Source organism: Vanellus vanellus (assembly GCF_965231255.1).
Source record: "Vanellus vanellus genome assembly, chromosome: 3".
NCBI classification, from domain to species: Eukaryota; Metazoa; Chordata; class Aves; order Charadriiformes; family Charadriidae; genus Vanellus; species Vanellus vanellus.
Window position 1 is genome coordinate 96,610,851 of NC_138907.1, and position 20,269 is coordinate 96,631,119.

The following is a 20,269-nucleotide window of genomic DNA, read 5'->3' on the forward strand; positions in this document are numbered from 1 at the left end:
AGTAGATGCTGATAATTCATATTTCAGACACTTTAGACTCTCAAACTCCATGAAACTTGTTGCAGTTTTTGTTCGATTTAAATCTACAGAATTAAGTGGTTAACATTAGTCTCTACTTTTGTTATCGCACTTTTATGTACTTCAAGGTTTTAGGTTTTAGGTTTTTTTAAGTCTTTTGCCTTCTGTACCTGAAGGCTTTAATTCTTGTATTTCATCTTAGTTTGAATGGAGGCCTGCATATTTATGGGGAAGTTTGAAGTTACACATCATAAACATCTTGAAAGGTTTATGGAAAGCTATTTACCAATATCTGGTATCCTACAGGGGTAAGCTTTGTTAGATTGGATCTTGTAAATGCAGACAACTAAGTGGGTCGTGAACTGGTTACTCGTATTCAGGCAAAATGAAATCCAGATCTCTTGGTGTGCTGTTTGAGGTTTATATAGAAGTTTTGCAAAGACAAAACAATTGAGCCAGAGTGGTTGGGAGAAGGGATTTAAATGAGACTGAAGTAACTGGGTGCTGCTTTGAGCGTTTGGAATACTTCAGTTAGTTTTCCAGAAGGCTGCTTCTCTGGGAGAACACACTGCTTTAAAAAAAAAATACAAAATCAATTTTCCACCAACCTTCAGCTGAAAATATTTAGTATAATGTGTAACTTATTGCTATCGATTCTTTCAGTTTAAACAGAGTAGATGCAGAATACTTTGAGCAAAAGGATTATAAGGAGAAATTGAAGTGGAAGTGGTGTTAAACATGCTAGAGAAGAGGAACCTGATCCGCTTATGGGCTGAGTGGATGTGGTAGAATTGTCACTGCAGGAGGTGAAGCATTCAATAAATGCTACTTTTCTGCTGTCTTAACATTTAAATTGTGCCTGGTAATAGGAGGTTGGTCATCCTGGTATCAATGCAAGCACAATAATATAATCACTGTATGGGACTTGAATATTTCGTATATAGGAAGTTTAATGCATTTTTATTAGATTTTATGCTAGATATAACTAGTACTAAATAAACATGCTGAGGCTCAACTTGTCAGAATTAGGGTAGTAGGAGCAAGAAACTAAGCTGAGAATCAGTTTATGAAAGCGGTTTCTATGGTAAGTTTACATAGAACTCCTGGCATGAATACTTACTCTGTGTGTGGCCTAGAACGTCATATAACCATATCTGAATTATTTCTGAGCTCAAGTCCCTGCAAAAGACAACTTGTTAGTGTTTTTTTAATACTCTAGACTGATTGTATGTCTCTAATTACAGTACAGAACCATTGTGGGTGTAAGGGTAGGAAGGACAATTTCATTAAGGTTCCTATCAAGCTTGTCTTTAAGCCTTTCAGTGACCTGAGAAAAGAATCCTTCATGATAAAGCTTGCAGATAACATGGAAGATTGAAGAGAAAAGCAAATAAGACTGTAGCTAGCAGTTTTGTTTTGCTTTATGACAAAAAAGGGTGATGTTTCAGTAAAATAAAATGTGTGTATATAGAGGAGGGCAGAAGGATTGGGACTTAAACAGCTAACATCAAATGTTTGTTATGACAAATAGTATCTGAACATAGATATATAATTTGTAATGAAAAGGGTCAAGAGAGTGGAGCATAGCAGTAGGGAAGCTCTTATGTCATTCAAACAGAAATTGAAATAAAATCTTGGTCAGCACTGCAAGAAGGATTAGCTGGAATGGTTGAATAGAGCTACAACTCTTCATTTAAAGGATTAAAAAAACATTACGATAAAGACAGCCATCCTGGGTCTTTAGCTTCTGCCCCATTTCAAAGAGCTGAGTTTGAAGTGCATTAAGTAACTTGGGTAGAAATTAGTTTTATGTTTAAAATAACATGAAGCATAAAGTATATGCTGATAAACTACATCTGGACTTTTCTGGCATACCAAGTAAATGCAATGTTTTCAGACAATATCCTCTCAAAGAATCTTTCAGAATGTACTAGACACACTTTCTGTGTCTGAGTACCCTGATAAATTTATGTTAAATATTGGTATTTTGAAATGAGGAGAGATGGTGACTAGGAATGAAGGAGTGACAGATTTTTCTGTGGATATTAGCAATGGAGAGGCTCTTAAAGGTCATGAATTGGTTATTATAGAACTGAGGACTGGTCAGAAACATGCAGGATCTGGGCAAGTGAATACATTTTGTGCATATGGCAAGCTTCCCAGTGATGGAAACTGTGTGCACTGGGTTGCTTAGAGTCTAGACTTTCATTGCTGACACATGCCACAGTCAATTTCATCACTTAAAGTAACACCACTGGTAACCAACACTGTACAGAACTAAGCAATAAATGAGCAATATTCCAAGTCAGCTTAGTGAATGAGTAGGCTGATAAACATATATGTCAGAATCCGGCTCACAAAAAGACAGTGGTGTAAAATGAGTGCTTCCCACTTTCCTTTGCTCTACAGTAATTCCCAATCTAGTAACCTGTCAAACTAATTTGTAACCAAAATCTACAGTGATGCATTAGACAGGTTAAAATTCTGTTTAAATCTTGAACTATTTCCTTTGGAGACTGTTACTCTTGTCAAGACCTTTTAACTTTGAAGTGCTGTCAGCTTTTCCTGGTAATTGAATATGTGTAGAAAAATGGAGCTCTTGCAAGGCATCTAAAGTTAGCTAGACCCGGGCAACTAAAGTTAGCTAGACCCGGGCTACTTGCTTTAGTTTAATTCTTTGACCATTGGGGTGTTCAAAGCATGTGTCCCCAGTTAATTGGAAGTGTCTTCAGCTATGATGTCTGTAGGAAACCTTTTGAAAGTTTCTTTTGGATACATTACCCTTACCAACTGAGGCCCTGTATAGGGCTTTGGTCAGCTTGCATAGCTCTAAGGAATGCTTGGCTTTAGCTCTTCAGACAGCTTTTGTAACATCTGCTAAACAGCCACGAGTCTCTTTATAGCCTTTCACAAAGATAAAGAGTTCGTCTACATCCAGGCCTTTTCAGCTTTATAGCAAAACCATAAGTTTGCTCATACTTGAAGTGTAATTGCTGTTTCTGTTCAACAGGGCCAAGTTTTTTCCATTTTTTTCTGAAAAACTGACCACTGCTTGCTGATGTTTCTAACTAGTGGACATGTAAGACTTGACTGGCCCAGACAGGAATTAAGGCTAGCATTTGCCATAGGTGACACTGATACTTTTCCCTGTTTGAGGGCTGGAGCAGAAGCAGTCACTTTCCTTCCTCAGCCTTCATGTAGATAATTCGGAGGAGTGGAGCTAAGCTGTAGGATACTGAGTGTCTTCCTGGTCATCAGCAGGAATCTGGAAGTATCCCTTAGATGGCCAACTGTGCAAACAGATCTTAAGTTCCTGATCCTGAACATCAGCAGGAATAAATTATATAAGTGTAACAGGCTGTAACCTAACCCTTTATATGATAGCCTGCTATTTTCTTAAGTGTCAAAAATATGTCAGCTCTTGAAGCACACACATGGAGTTACTGTACTTGGTTTTGTCTCCTACTTGTCCTTGAGGCATCCTGCTTTCAGTGTTGGACTGGATGTGATAACTGGAACACTAGAGGTTTACTTCAACAATACTCATACTAAAAAAGTCTGAGACTTGAGTGTTCTTCGTACTGCTAAGTAGGATTTTTTGAGAAATTGTTCTGTGGACACATCTCTGCTGTCACTTACGCATCTCTTCCATGTCCAGTCATTTTCCCTGTGCCCTGTGGGGCAAAAGGGGCTCTACCTCCAGTGTATGTATGTTCATACAAAAGTGCTGAGATGACAGCATTAAGGGCAAAGCTCTCATACATTTTCGGGGAAATCAGCACAATTTGGGTGCCTCTGAAATGCCTGAAGCAAATATGTGCAGCAGGGGAAACAGAGGAGTTGGAAGGTTGCATGCAGTTGCAGGTCTAGAGTCTCACTGGGATCAGAGATGTGAAATAGCTCACACAACTGGAGTGCTGCCATGGCTAGGTGTGGGGTCTGTAAGGGTGACAGGCTGGGATGGTTAATGGGGAGAGTTGGCCTTTATCACGAGGGAGCAGTGGGAACATGTGGAGTTTTGCCTTGGGTGGATAAGCCATCAAAGTGCCTTTGGGTTAGTATTAGAGGGCAGATCAACATGGGTGATACTGTCTAACCAGGCATATTTAGGAATGTTCATGTTGTACCACTTGTAGCTTACTCTGCATATACTGTTCAAAAACAATCTTAATTGTTTTGAATATTGTAAGAGATTTGTCAAAGCCTTTTTTTATAAAATTAACGATTTATTGGGAGATGTGTTTGTTTCAGGGACTATCGTGTATGGAAGAACACTGCTGGTAGACTAGTGTACTAATTTTCCATATTTATAATGCAGAGTAATAAGACAATTGATGGCCAGCCAAGGAATGTGACAACATTTGTATCTAAAGACTGTGATGCAGATGCACCTGAAGGTAAGATAGATTAATTTCTTGTATTTCTTATGTTATATGTGTGCCCAGCTGTAATAAGCAGCTCAGTCTCTTCATGGCTTTGATTTGCTTTGGTCCAATATGAAGCTTTGATGCATACCTATGTCCAGAAAACAGCTTGTTACAGCTTATTTAATGCATTTGAAGAAATAACTATTTTTAGTAGGAACAATGTGTAACAATGCTTTCTAGTTAACTTGACAATCTCCCATTTGCTTTAACATGTATGTAGAAGACCTTAAATATAAACCCTAGCTGGTTAATAGTTTAGCATCTGAAGTGTGACTTCAGTGTATATGTTTATCATACAGACATGCAAAGAAGTATTCTATTAAATTTTGGAATGAACTCAGGATAACTAAGATCTGAACTTCTTGGAGCAACTTTACAGATAAGAGTTCTGCAATTCGGCAACAATACCAGTGGAACTTGACATCTTAGGCTATTTTCCTGTAATCCTTTCACTCTTAATTTGTCATTCCCTGTAAAATCCAGTATAACCCTTGCTTATCTGTGTTATTAACCATTCCTTTTTGACCAGTTATTTGGGCAGAAGATTCATTGTATGTCTTCTGGAGCTGTGAGTAGTGATTAGCAAGCAGATGGATAATTGTGGAGCTCTCCTTGACTTTCCATCTATGCAGGCCTTAATGTTGATTTTTTTTTTTTTTTTTTTTGAGAGAGAGAATGGTAATGTTTTAGTCTTTATTCCTCTGTGAAACTTGGCTAAAGCTGGGAATGAGTTTTAACCTGGGTTAACCAAGCTAACTGAAATCATGCTGGATTTCTTTATAATGTTGTCTTTTCCCTTCCTTTCCCTCTGCATATAAAGAATTTTTGCACTGTTTGAATTGCTCTAGCCATTGCAATTGTGGTACTGCTGTTTAAGGTCACTGTCAACTTTACTGATTGCTTTAGTCTCTTGTTTAAAAAATTGATCTCAGCAAAGGATTTATGACCTTCAGAATGGTCCAGACTTTTTTTTCAGGCTCAAGCTCTCAATTGTTCTCACTCTGGCAAACTTTCAGCTCCTATGTATAAAGAGGAGTTGAATTATGTATGCATTTATATACTTACAAAAAGGCTCAACAGTGTTTGTTAATGGATAGAAAAGATAATAGTTGTCCTGCATTCTCATCTCATTATCAGTATTCTGTAACTACTGAATTCTGACTGCTGCTAGAAGATGTTAGCAGCTCCTCAGGTTTTCTTCCTACTTGTGTTATTAGAAAAGATATTTACCTCCACTAGTACAAAAATTGTTTAAAATTAACTGCAGCATTAGTTCTTTGTTCCCAGTCTATCAAGTTGGGGTCTCTTTCACAAGGTAGTTCCCTTGTGTTTAAACTCATCTTCAAATTTAGTATGTAGGTGTTAGTCTTACTCCTGGTGGTTTATATCATTTCCCAAGGGGGGGTGTATTTGTCTCCTGTCTCCCCTGTACTTCAAGTACATCATTCATCTACCTTTTACTTTTAATGGCTATTTTTGACTTAATGCAGTTTTAAGTGTGTTGGTATTTTGTCAAGTGTAATTGTTCAACTCATATTTAAGCTGCCATATTTTGTGATTAAAAGTAGAAACTCTTTTGTGGCAGAGTTTAGAAGAGCAAAATCTGTAGTCTTTCAAAATGACATCACTTTGAGCAAGTTGTATGGATCTGTTTCTTGTAAACAGCTTCTCAGCTTGGCAAGTATTTGCTGGGAGAATATACTCACTGGCATTAAAAAGCTCATTAGTCTTGACGTTTCTGGGAGAAATTCAAATAGTCTGATTTCCTCAGACTTTGTTGCTTAATCACAGAAACTGGGGTTGGACTGAAAAAACTTTCTAAATTCCACCCATTCTTGATGATACTATTTGAGTACTTCATATGATTTTTTACTAATTTGCTTTGATTGATGCGAATGATATATAGCTAATGCTTAAAATTGGTGTTCTGATGTGCTAAACACAAGGCTTGGCCTGTGTAAATGATGGCTTTGGTTTGCCATCATTAACATGTGTTGTTGCAGTGGGTGTCTTTGGGTCACGTTCTCCTTCCTTAGTAGGAAAGAGGTAGAGAAGGTATTGATAGGCTGTCCTATGCTAGCCTACTGTAAGTAGAAGATGGATAGATACTTAAGGGTGTACCTGAACGTGACCAAAAGGCTATGGTGGAGTTCTGCTAACTACAGATATGGTCAGGCCACTACTAAAGTGGTTTTATAAATGTGATGCTTAACTTTAACACAATTTAAAAAAAAAAAAAAAAAAAAAACAAACCCACTTAATTCGCTGTTTCATCCAGTCAGTTTTAGAAAGCGGAGATGTAATGCTTGCATTGGAATACCTGCCATTTTTAATACCTGCTAATGAAAACTAATGAAAATAGCTATTGTAAATGCTAATGTTATGCTCTGTGATCAGGCAGAATATGTTGACAAGTGAAACTTATTTCAAGGGTAGGAACTAGGTTTTTAAACACCATTTCTCCTCTTGTTTTTGAGGATACTAGACACAGAGCCCAAATAGATGCAACTGACTTCAGGTGAAGATAAAGGTTGGCCAAGCACTTGTAGATTTTATTGACTTCTCTGGTACTAGGGTTTCATCTTATGTAAACCACTGAACTGGAACTAAATGTGAATATTGATTTGTCTTCTCAGCACTTTGTTTTATTTAAACTGATTTAATTCTAACAGGTGTTTTTCCTTAAATGTAAAACAAACTGTGACCTTTTAATGGCTGTGCTGACAATCAAGCTTATAGCAGTCTGCTCTGTGTTATTCAATACTCAGTTGTTGTAGGTATGATCTCTACTTACTGTAACTAAGTAGGGGTTTTTCTTTCTGAGATGGCGGGAGAGACCTTATCTGATCTTGTTGTCATAGCAACTAGTATTATCAAAAACTTCAACATTGTTAAAACTTCAGGTTTAATGACAGTATTTTCTATATATGTGTTTCAAACCAGTGTTTGGCTTGATGAAATGACAATAACACTTTCTGGAGAAACATAAGGCAGCTAAAATACAGTGTTATAAAAACCACACTCTTAAGTATTTACAGTTAAATGTCAGATTTGTGGGGTTTTAGCATTGTATTGTCTGCTTTCATGCAGTAAGGCTTGTCTCTGTTGACTCCTGGTATGCAGGACTTGAGTCTGCTTTATACCATAAAGGCTGTAATAGCATAACTACATAAAACAGAACAGAAGCCCAAAAGTAATAGAGCTGACTGCATCTTATAACTCAAAGTACCTTGTGTTAGTTACATTTAAAAATCTTGTATGAAAGGCTTGCGTTCTGGTTAACATAGGCTTTTTTTAAAGCTTTTTAAATAGTCTTTTGGAGCAGCAAATTTAATATATTTGTTATAGGCAAAACAAGTGTTAGTTTTCAGTGTTCGATACGGTTCGGCAAAGACTTCATTTGATCGTCTTCAAGGACTGATGCCAGCTGAACTGTTGGGTCCACAGTTCGGTTGAGTATAAGGTCAAGCAAAGGAGCTCAATTATGTGATTAAGACTCTTGCAGATGGACTAATGCACTGAAAACTTGGTATAGGTCTGGCTAAACAGGTTAATGAGATTTAATGTAAGTGAGCAATGAGTCAGCTGCAAGCCTGTACATAAGACTTTTTCCAACTGTAATGATGAGATCCGATAAACATTATCGGCCTCTTTCTAGATCAGAAAAACACAAAGGTGGTTTTTTAACCATCACTCACTTTAAATCCATAACATGCTATGAATGTCCCTTGGATTCTCTCATTTCCTTAACTGAGGAAATGAGCCTTACCCGAGGCCTGCTAAATGCTGGGTACAATCTATCTGCTGGGCTTCTTGCATAGACCTGCACTGACTCTTAACAGCGTGTAAAGTGGAAAAGAAAAAAGTTTATTTCCATTTCTAAGGCTTTGAACTGAGCAGGAATTGCTGTGCTAATTAGATCTGTGCTGCCTTATAGGGTTCTGTCAGCTGGAAGTCAGCAAGTGTAAGACCTCGGGCTTTATTTTAGTCTGAATAAAGACTAGATATAGACACTATTCAAACTGGAAAGGAACCCCAGGTATGAATGCCAAAACAGGAGCATATTCCTTGTTTCTCCTTCAGAGAAATCCAGGAGGCATGCGAAGTGAAAGCCAAAGCAAGTTGCTCAGAACCTTCAATATTAGTAATTTTGAATTAAGTACTTTATGATGCTAGATTACCACTTCCAAATGGTTGCTTTAATTGAATTAATTTGCAGAGTTATAAAATGCTTCACAAAAAGCCTAAATGAGGATTTTGGTGAGGAATTTATCCATTTTCCTATTACTTTACTGAATGACCTTACTAGTACTTTACCCTGAATCTCTACATATACCTAACACTTTTGAAGTCCTCTGCAATCACGAATACTCTATAAATAAGCACAATGGTGCATATTTCACTGCAGAAAGCCCTGTTTGGCAGCTGTAAATAATATAAGTAGCTAAGGGTGCCATAAGTCTTTTTCTACAGTACATTGTTTGTGGATGTGCAGTTGTAGAAACACAAATTCCTACACTTTTTTCTTCACCCCACCACTGTGGACAGATATGAGCTGCTCTGAGCCATCCCTCTTTTCCCTCCAAGAGATTGTAACTGGAGAGGGAAGAGGCTACATTTACTAAATACTCTGAAATGTTAAATGGAGTTTAGCAGTACAGCAGTTGCATATTCTCTTCTTGGATCAGCATCCTATTTTTATTGCCTGTTGGATTTAAGCCAACAGTAAAGTGAGATGCTCTGATATTATCAGTACTTTGGAATAACAGTTGAAGCTGCTTACACAGGTTTAAGGAGTATGCACCCATTCTAAAAAGAAAGTAATGAACCCAGTGTAAGAACCCCTTTGAGTAAGAAACCTACCAACACTTTGTCTACAAAATGGATAATGGATTTTTAATAAAGGCAATTCTCTTGTCAAATACGATGCTTTTCTTTTGGTCTCTCTCTAAGTAGCAATGCCACCAAGTCATTTAATCACTGAGAAATATTAATTACAATATGTATTGGAAATATTTTCAATGAAATGTTGGGAGCTGCTTCTGCTGGTGTAATCAAATCATCTTTTTATCCTGGTACAGACAGCTGATGAATTCACTGTATAACATGCTCAAGAACAGCCATGCAGAAAACTTAAACAACAACCTGTAACTACAGCTGGTGAAACAACATACAGATGTCTCCTGCCCATCTTCTAATATGACTTGTCCTATAGAATTAGAAAAGATCAATTAACAACGATGGTCTTTTTCACTGCTTAAGATGTGTCCTGTGGCTGGATTGGATGAATGACACTGGACTGGACAAATCTTATCTGAACTGTGAGAGAAACCTGACTGGATTACAGTCAAATGCATCATAAATTATGTGTTTGAAGGAGGAAGAAAATGGTAAAGGATAGGAAGGAAGCCATTGTTTTCAGACCATCATTAATGAGGAAAAATCACTAATTCATATCCAACTCTTTTAAAAGAATTTGGCATTAAGTGTTTTAAGTTTGACTCTTAATGATAGCTGTAACTGTCTTTGTTCTTCAGAGAATAAGCAAGGCATTCCAGCACTGTAAGTTGCCTTACTTTCTCAAATGCATCTTTGAGTGTTAGCTGACTATAAATACTTCTGTCTGCGGACAGAATATGAGGTACTCTGTGTAAGGATATTAAGAGGTCAAGATCAATCTTTTAAAATATTTTCTTTCTCCCCATCCTCCAAATTCTTTTCTGTGTAACATGATCTCAGGATGGGGAAAACAATGAATCCTTCTCACACAGGACAGACATCCTTCTGAAGTGGTCAGCAAAAGACAGTATGAGGCAAGTAGAAAGGACATGGCAAAAATTAGGTTAACATAGAAGGTCAAGTGGCGTAATGTAGTTTCAAGGAGAAGTCTGAACTAGTGTAAGTTTAAGCTTGTACCAAGCTGATACTGGAAAACGTAGTAGGTAACTAACGGAAATTGTTTTGATTAGAATGAAAATGATAGGTTATGCTGTCTGTTGACTGCCTGCTTTCTGGAATCTTGCATTCATGTTTGTCCCTAGGGTATTGCCTTCAAAGTTTATCAATAGCTATGTCTTTAAGAATTGTTTGCCTTTAGTTTACTTAAAAATAAGATGCTCAAGGGAGACTCAGAAAACACCTCTTGCAGAAGTTTGAATTTAAGTCAGCGATTTAAAGGCAAGAAATAGCAATTACATGGCTTGTGTCCAAACACATCTGGCCAGTGTTTGTAATTAACCTAAGCTGTACATAGTGTTGCAAAAGGTATCTAGTTTCAACAGAAATACAGAGAACACTTCCCGCTGCAGGTAGATCCAATGGCTTATTGCTTCCCTGTAGAAAAAGGACATTATCTCTGTTTGGAATTAACATGCCTTCAGATTTCAGTTGTCAGCTAATGCTGTACCTTTTCACTATGCACATGGCCTTGTAGCATTACTATTTTCTTCTCTTGAAGGTATTTAATAAACCTGAAAATCAAGTCATCCTTTAAACTTATGAAAAATGAGATTAACAGGTTTAGCTCTCTGAATCTTGTTAAATGGTTTTCCTCTAGTCTGTTAATATATGCAAATCTCAGCACCCTCACAGATTCTCTGTAACCAAACTAAAATAGAAACCTTATAGCTGCGTGCAGTTTTCCATTGTAATAGCATAGCTGTGCTAGGATGAGCTCCAAATCTAAAATGGTAAAAAGAGGACTGATGGGCTCATTGAATGTGTAGAGGGAAGTGGTGAGAACTCTTGCCTATGTTTAGCTAAAGCTTGTCTGTGCTTGCTTGTTTGTAAGATCTAGTACCCTCTTTCTGCAGCTAAATCCTGCATTTCCTGTTCATAAATGCTGCTTTGTTTAAATTTGACCGTTGGATAAAACCGTTGTGACCCATATCGCTCAGCAGGACTTAGCTCTCATTATTTACCATTGAGAAACTTTGGCTAGTGTCTTTTTTTTCTTCTCCTTTCAGCACAAAATCTTGGAGTATCTTACTGGAAGCCTGGTTATGCTATGGAGTCCTGCTAGCACTGATGGGACTTACAGCTTCTTGAGCTGTTTAATGTAAACATTCATAGTGTGTGATTATCATCAAGGAGTTGTATGACTGCTGCAATGTATGGCAAAGTAACTGCAAATAGCTATTGGTGATCCAGACTTGTAACTTTTGGTACAAAATCAGATCTATTTGTTATAAAACCGGACTGATTCACGTGGATTACATCACTTTCTGGTTGTCTAGGTTTATATCAGGTTGGGTTTGATTTGCAGATATGCAATATGAGGTATTGGATGCGACTTACCTGTAGCTTGGGTTGCTGAAAAAAGCGGAGTTTGCATTCTAAATGGTAGCTTGTCCCAAATAGTTTTTTCCAGGTTCCTTGCTAGTCCTGGTTTCCAAGTTCTTGGCTCCTCCTTAGTCTGCTAAATCTCTTCCTTTGGCAGGATTAGATTCTGAGCAGCTCTTACTGAATAAGGTAGGTTTTTGGACTAGCCACTATCCAGCTAGGCTTCTGGTCTACAGGTCTTTTAGGTGCCATCTCACTACTACTTGCAGCTAAGCAAAACAACAATAACAAAAAAGGCCAAAACAAAGAACTGGGTCAAAACAGCAAGCAGCTTTTTGTGCTTGCATGTTAGATCTATAATAAAAGATTGTTGATAGCTGCAGACTTGTAGTTTAACATCTGATTTGATACTCATGCTTCTGTAGTGCACTGTAGCCCTTCAAAGTGCTGTCAGCTTGCAATGTTGGAAGCTTAGTGATTCACATCTCTTTAAATGTGGAGCTATTGTAGCTGCATACAACCAGTTGAGAAATGTTTTCAGATCTTTGCTATGTGTGAATGAACCAATTCCAGTAGTGTGTTTCCCAACATGCTTTTCAGTCTGATAAGGGATCAAAGGTGTAAATTTGTTACAAAGTTAACCTTGAGGCAAGTGGTGCTGAAGCTCTGTAATATGTGCGCTATTGTGAAAGCTGAAAGAGTGACAACTTGAAGGTTTAAGCAGTTTTTGGAAAAAGGTAGCTGAGGGAGAGAGATAACTGGTATGGGATGTCACAAACTAAAACTTGTAAAAGCTTTGTGTAGCAGATTGGGTTTTAGCTAGTGAAACCAGAGAAGCAGCAGCGGAGGGGCTGGATTGTGAACTACAAAGACAGGTTCAACAGCTGAATGAGGCTAGTATTAATTTTGTGTGTGTATATATATATGTGTGTGTATATATATCACAGCAAAGAAGAATATGGAATAGGTGGGCATGTGCTCAAATAGAATATGCAAAAAAAATGCTTTTGTAGAAACTGCTGAGTAATGGGCAACTAAGAACATAGTCATTTTTCCCCTGTTTAACCAAGAAAAAAAGAAAGAAATATTGCATTTGTGGCTGGGGGCAGCTGCTACTGCCACTCCATGAATCTGTTTCAGGAGAAACCTGTGAAGAGTGATACATGAAATCCAGTTTCCACAGAAGTTTATGTTTAAGATTGTAAGTCCTTGTGTGACCTTAAAGAAATCTGGATGAAGACGTTGTGAGATGATAGGTACAGGAGCAAAGGGGAAGCTTGTAATTACAAAACTTTTGATATACTGAAGAATCCTGAAGCTTATTTTGTCTTGTCTGTCTGAACAGTTTGGTCTGTGACCAAAGCAAGAACGAGAAACAAGTCCATGTTGTCTCTTGATGTTTCAATCTTTAGCAGAGTACGTCTTTCTAAATTTTATTACTTGCTGCTTATTTCCACTGGTTTGTTTGACTTTTTTTATTAAACGGGAAAACCAGTACGTGTGTGTCAGGATTATTTACAGTAGTGTAGTGCTCCTTCCCTCCAATTGTCAAAAGGGATTCTGATCACTCAATGGGTGTTTATGCTACAAGTGGAAGTGTCGCTGTTTCTCTCAAGAAAAATTAATTGGACATTATGCAGTGATGAATATGGTTGTATGGGTCTTATGCTGTTAGATGTTACTTGGTTTCTTACCTAGTTGAAGTGTCATGTTTTTTTGTGGCCACTAACTTCCTGGTGCAGTTTCTTTGTATGGTCAAAGTAACCTAATTTTTTTGGTCAGTTTGATTACTATAAATTGACTACAACTCTTTGCATGATTTCGCTAGTGAAATGTTGAATTGCAAAACAAAATTAAATAATAGGACTCTTATTCTGTGTACTCTATAGCTACATATAGCCAATTCATAGGTCTTACACGTTTCCATAGTTTTTCATGAGTAGTCTGAGTTACAACACACTTACACAAGATAAGATGAGATATCCAATTAAGAAATTCCTTTTATTTTGAAGTTTGAGAAAGTATTGTATATATTGCGCAAAGAAAATGTTGCTGTTGTGAAAATAGCAAAGCTTTGCCAGAGCCTTTAGTTTACCTTAGTGAGTTGCTTAAGGGACATACCTATCTCGGAATCATTCTACCATCCAGTAAAACATTTATTGTCATAGGTCTTTCAAGTACAATAACCCAAAGGCTGCTTCATCTTCTGCTATTGCTTCATTTCTGGTAAGAAAAGGCATGTTTCTTCTCTGAGGCCATTTTCAAGCTGAAATCTTTGCCCTGTACCCGCTTAGTTTGTAGGAATTCTAGTGTTTTTCTCCCTTAAATACTGATACACTGTGGCAGAGAAAAACATTAATATTGATACTACTTGTAGGTGCCAGATAACATCTAAGATGATGTTTAGGAGTGGCCTACCCAGCTGTGTTCCAGAAGCTACAGCATCCGAAGCCAGCTGTTCTTGCTCTGGTTGGTTGGTTGTCAAAAATGCATCTTAGCTTTGCAAGAAAGCCATAGTAAGCAAATATGAGCATCTTTAAAAACAACTTAGAAGCATTTGACTTTTTTTATTGTGATATAGAACTGACTTGGCCTATAGGTATGTTGTTTGTTCTGTGATATAAGAGGTTGCTTGTCATAAGTCATGTAACTAAAGTGAAGCATACAGGAGTGGCGGTAAATAGGAAAATAGGTATGTCATGGTATCTCAGTAGCACAATGAGAAAGAATACCTGGAAATTAACAAAACCCTAGAAAGAATGTGTTTAAGATGTCATAGGTGTTCAAGTGCTGCTGCATCTGAGGTACCAGAGATGTGCGTTGACCATCAACCCATATAAATGTTCCTATCAGAGTTAGATGATTTAAACTGTGAGGCCAGATGCAAGCCCAGAAGTAATGCCTGTAAGGAAGAAATGCAGGCTTCCCCTTAATTACACTTTCCCTAGTGAAATCTCTTTTGGAACTTAAATTATATATCAAGTTTAGAAACGCATCAAACCCTTTCTTGAAGCTTGAGTTGCAAGTTGGACTGCAAGCAGCAGCTGCTGCTTGCAACACAGCTTTTGAACGATTGGAGGCAGGGTTGTGTGAAACAGCGTGTTCTTGGATACCTGAAGCCATTCCTTCAATGCTTTTATGATTTGGAATATGCAATGCTTATATGTTCTAGCACAGTAAAGCTTTAGGTTTTCCTTTGGAAGTGGTTTTGAGCGTATCTTAATCAAAATTAGGTTCTGCTTGAAATTGGGAATGTAAACTTCATCTGACTGTGGATGACATTCTCAGTCTGGGTTTTCCATCCAAAATACCATGTTTAGTGTTAGATCTATTCATGTTGTCTCTGTACCTTCATGTAATATGAATTGTAATGATTTTGAGCACACAGAGGACCTCAAGAGGTAGTCTGATCCAACCCCACAGCAGGGTCAAGGAGAGCAAGTTGTTCAGGTCCACCCAGTTGCAAATGCCTCCACAGATGTAGATTCTGAAGCCTCTTTGGGTAGCCTCCTTCAGTGTTTATGCTGATGGTGAAGCTTCTCCTGTTACCTAATAGGAATATTTCTTGCTGCAGCTCTGTCATCTGTTGTCCTTTTGTACAGGTCTAGGAAGAATCTTGCCCTGTATTTTATAGGTCCCCACTAGATAGCAGAGGTAGCTGTAAGACCCACCTGCCAATAGCTTTACTTCAAGCTAAACAAACACTTCATTGTGTGCTACTTGTTCTAGCTGTTGCAGTGGTTCTCTGCTGAACTTGCTCCAGCACATCAATGCTTCTTTCTTACTGGGGAGCCCAAAATGGCACTGTTGCAGATGCAGTTCCAGTCAGAGTAGAAGGAAGCGATCACTCCCCTGGACCCACTGGCTGTAGTCCTGTTAGTGAAGCCTGGTATTCAGTTAGAGTTTTGAATTGCAGATGAACACTGGTAACTACGTGTTCTGTTTGCCTACTGGGACATGAGGTCACTGTCTGCAAATTTGTATTGTATCTGATCAACCCTCAGCCTGCGCTGTTGCATGGTGTCACTTTGTTCCAGGTGTAGGACTTCTGTCTCTGTTAAACTTTGAGGAATATTGCAAGGCACTGGAAAAATTGGATCCCTCTGAATCTTACCGTTAAATGTGTTAGGCCTCTGCTTGCCACTTCTCCCCAGTTTGATGTACAGATTTACAGGTGATATAATCTGTTTCATTGTCCAGTTGATTAATGAAGAGATAAAACAAGTGTGCACATCAGTATTGATTCTCAAAGAATGCCAATGTTTTTAAATTGTTTTTCATGACAATGTGTAACTCTTCCCTAAGAAACTGTTTCCTTCTATATGCATTTGTGAAAGCTGGCTGTATTTTGAGATGCAGAAAAGACAGACTTAATCGGTAAATAAGTTCTCATAATTTGAGTTTTCAGTGCATGAAATGACTTTAAGATTTGTTTATCAACAGATTTGTTTATCCTTGTAATTCATCTTAAACTAGCTAATTCACTTTTTGGGAGAAGCTTTTGTTTGAAAATATTAGTACGTTGAGCCTAAGGGTTTTCTAATTCACCAGAATGAAAAGCTTCATCAGCGGACCTGAAATAAAATATAATTGACTCTTTAGGTAGTGTGACTATTAGCACTTGTCATCCCTTGCTTAAAAATTGTTTTGTCTTGAATCCTGGCTTTTTGGCGTTTTTGCTTGGTCAGCACTACATAATGTGCTGTATTCTTAAAGTGGTGGCAGTAACCTATTGAAGACTTGGTAGCTTTCCATTTGTACTTTTTTTCCAAATGATCAAGATATGTCAGTAATATTGACCATGATCATTCGGATAACAAGTAGTGTTCTTAATTCAGGTTGTTATAATTTAGATAATTTATGTAACATGGAGGAATAAGTTGATTAAAAAGTCATGTTGTGCCATCCTACTTAATATCTTTGTTCAGAAGGAATAACTAAAATTTAGTTAGCTGAACTTGTGACGCATTCCATAGAAATGTTTTTCTCAAGGTCAAACTGTTCTAAAATATTTACCATCATCTATTTAATCCAATTACTGTAGAGAGCCATCTGAAAGTCAAGTAACCAGCTGGAGAGCTGCAGATGGTGTTGACAATACTATCTGCAATTATGAAGAATCTTTGCTTTAACAGCATTTCTTACTTTGTCAGAAACTTCACCTTTTCTATGGACAAGTCATGCTAGCAAATAATGGAATGTTGTGAGTGGTGTGCTACTCGACAATTTTTTTTTTCCCTCTTTTGTAGGGTAAGTTCTACTGACTGGTGTTAATGGGGAGGGGGGATCAGTTTTCTCTGCATAACTGAGATTTAGTCTGGAAAACCAGGAAGGATTAGTTCAGCCAAATTCTTTGTACTTCACTCTGTGTTTGTGGAGAAGCATGCTTTCTCTAATTAAGCTGTTTTGCACTTTAATTATCTGCAGAGTGTGCCTATTTGTGTGTTGTATCCCTTGTGGCTAGTAGGTTTCACTTCTTTGCTGATACTGTGTAATAGATTCCAGAAACTGGTCTGCTGCATAAAGTAGTAGTAACTTAGTATTTTAGATTATTCTGTTAGTGTTATAAAGCATAAATTGTTGGGGATCTGTTTGAAGGAATGGAGTTGTTTCTCTATTTAGGTACAATCATTCTAGAGAGTGTACGGATTTGGTTTGGGGGGATCATACTGGCAAGGTCAAGCAGCAGACCTTCCTGAAAAAGACCTATCCTCAACTCCTAACTTCTTTCCCCAGGAAATTGTGAGCTATTGTTAACGAGCTCGTTATCTAATGTGGAAGTTGAATCTTTAAATAAAATACTTTCAGAACCTGATGATTGTCAGCTTGCTAGCTGGTTAGAAGGCTGCTAAAAGTTAAACTATACGAAGTGGTGAGCGATGCGCTGCTGCTTAGACTTCCCACCTCCTCTACTTCAGCAGCACCTAGAGGGTATTTCTGAACTGGGGCTCAGAACTGAGGGAAGAACAGGCAAATCTTGGGTTGCTTACTGTCTCTAGCGTTCAAATTTAGCTACTGATTTCTGCTCTGCAATGGGGTTTAGGTAGGGTATGAAGCATGGTAATCGAGAAAAACAGGAGATCACGTTATACCTTACCATGACCTCTCTGCACTCCTTTCCTTGCACTGGGGAGATTTGTCAGCTGATGCGTGTGTCCTGCCGGCTGCCCTCTGATGTGGCCTTTGAATGTTACAGGCTCAGTGTCTCATACAAGCCTCTATGCTGCCTGTCTGCAGTCTTAAAAATGCCCTGACAATTTGATTCTTAATTCTGTTAAAATCTGCTGCTTCGCAGTGGAGAAGAATACTTAAGGAGTACTTGTAGATGCGGCTGTATTTATGGTGCTTGAAAAGGAGTAGGATTTAACTGGTATTGTCAGGTCTTGGGTACAAATAAGCCCTCTATCTATAAGGCCCAGTATGTGGTAGGGTGTTTTCTGCTTACATGACTCAACACTGTAATTGACTTCCAGTTTTACAAAACTTGTGCAATCCTGGTAGAGAGACTTTTTTTTCGAAGTACGGAAATGTGGTTTTAATACAGAATCTGCTTTGTATCTCCTCCTTATGGCTACAGTTTATCTAAAATGGGAAGTGAGTAACTAGAATCTGTCAGAACAAGCAATAATTGACACATCTGTAGGAGAAATAGTACCCACTAGTAATGGGGTTACCTGTACAACTCTTCGTGTTACCTTTTTTCACCTTGTCTCCCACAATAACAAATATTCCTCTTGTATACCTTCTTGGTAGAGGAGAGTAAATTTTATTTAATGGACTGTAATTGTTCTTCAGAGCTTAACACTCTCCAAAACTGATGAATTATCCTATGAATTGGAATTAGCTGACTTTAACTTGTTCTGTGTTAATCAGTACTATTTGCTTTCCTTTTAGATCAGTGTATTGTTACTCGGACATACCTCTTTCTTCATAAATTTTGGTTCTTCAGTGCTGCCTATTACTTTGGGAACTGGGCGTTCATTGCAGTAAGTACTTTGATTATAGAGATCACTGAATCAAGTTGGATAATTTACAGTAGCTGTCACTGAATCATTTGCATCACTAAACTGCCATTTTGTTTTACATATATTGCGCTTGTATGCCACTCAATTGAATAACAGTAACTTTTACTACTTATTTTAAATTTGCAGGTCTTTTTAATTGGATTAATCGTTTCATGCTGCAAAGGCAAGAAATCTGTCATTGAAGGTGAAGTGGATGAAGATGATTCAGACATGAGTGATGATGAACTGTCGTCTTATTACCATTGATAGCCTTTTGCATTCAAGATGGAAAAATGTAATTAAAAGTAATGTTGAAAGTGATACCCATATGAAATTGGTATCCAAATAAGCATCCTTGCACCTGTAAAAATGGAGGAAATAAGTGTACTCACTTAAAGGGGTAAAAAACTGAATATTGCTTTTTGAGTATCACTGTTATATCAGAACAAATATTGAAGCTGGGTTTGAATAATATATAAAAAATACTGTTTTATGATTAAATGTATATGTAACTTTCTGATGTATAATTTGATGAACTGTTGTAACTATTTCATAATTCATGATGCTGTTCCGTTAACTTGAGGTTTCTTAAATACTTTCATGCCTAACTTCTAGGACTTTTTTATTCAAGCTCATAAATAAAACTAGCTAAAATCCTGCAAAACAGCTGGTGCAAACATTGCTAGAAAGATTTGGATGAGGTTTACACTTTCAGAAGGATGTGACAACTTTTGTATTTAGTTTTGCTGTCGTTTCTGGGATTCCCATATAAAACTATAGCAAACAAAAGACTGTCCTAAAAGTATGCAAAAAAAAAATCCACTTAAGTGGTGAGTTCGCAGTTTGTGAAGAGTAAGTCATTTTTGTATTGTTATCCACACTGAGTTACCATGGGAATCCTCAGGTAACTATGAGGTGGCTTTTGCTCTATCAAAGGAAATCATTAGTGTAAATAGCAATATTCAGCATTGTTGCAGTGTTTTAGTACAGTTCAGTTCTGAAATTGCCAGGTGCCTGACTTAGTAATAACCAATGGAGTAATTAAGATGTGATTAATTTTTAACTTATTTTTCTCTTTAATGCAAATTGTCTACTTTGAAGTTTTCTTTAAATATTTAATGTAAATGTTGTCAACTTGTTTACAAGCCAATATGTTTATATAAACACAATTCATAAATATTTTTGTCATTCCTGTTGTCTTTGTAAAGTAATGTTATTTTCGCTATATAGTTACCGAGCTATATTTTTAAGGCTGAAAAATATCTTCAGGTATCCTTTGACAGAGTCTGAAAGAAAATGTTTACAAGTACAAGTTTTTAAACTTCTAATACTGCCTGAGGGAAATTAGGGTCCATGCAAGCACATGGAAATTTAACTTAGGTAATCTTTTTATAAGACTGATTGTTAAATAGTTATTGAAATGTAGGGGAATTATTAATATAATGCCCTTCTTAGATGTTTGCAAACTCTTTAAACTGAGAGGTTTCTGTTCAGTTATTTCCAAAACAGTTTGCCTCTTCCTGCATTACTTCAGAAAAG

General features: G+C 37.4%; 1 protein-coding gene across 1 annotated transcript in view; it reads left to right on the forward strand.

Moving 5' to 3' along the window:
• Positions 1-19,918, forward strand: part of LMBRD1 (LMBR1 domain containing 1) — an 87,148-nt gene extending 67,230 nt beyond the window's left edge. The window contains exons 13-15 of the mRNA XM_082480814.1: positions 4,337-4,415; positions 18,621-18,712; positions 18,878-19,918. Of these exons, the coding sequence (XP_082336940.1) occupies positions 4,337-4,415; positions 18,621-18,712; positions 18,878-18,997 (291 nt within the window). The 3' untranslated portion in view covers positions 18,998-19,918. The remainder of the gene's footprint in view (positions 1-4,336; positions 4,416-18,620; positions 18,713-18,877) is intronic.
• The last annotated feature ends 351 nt before the right edge of the window (positions 19,919-20,269 follow it).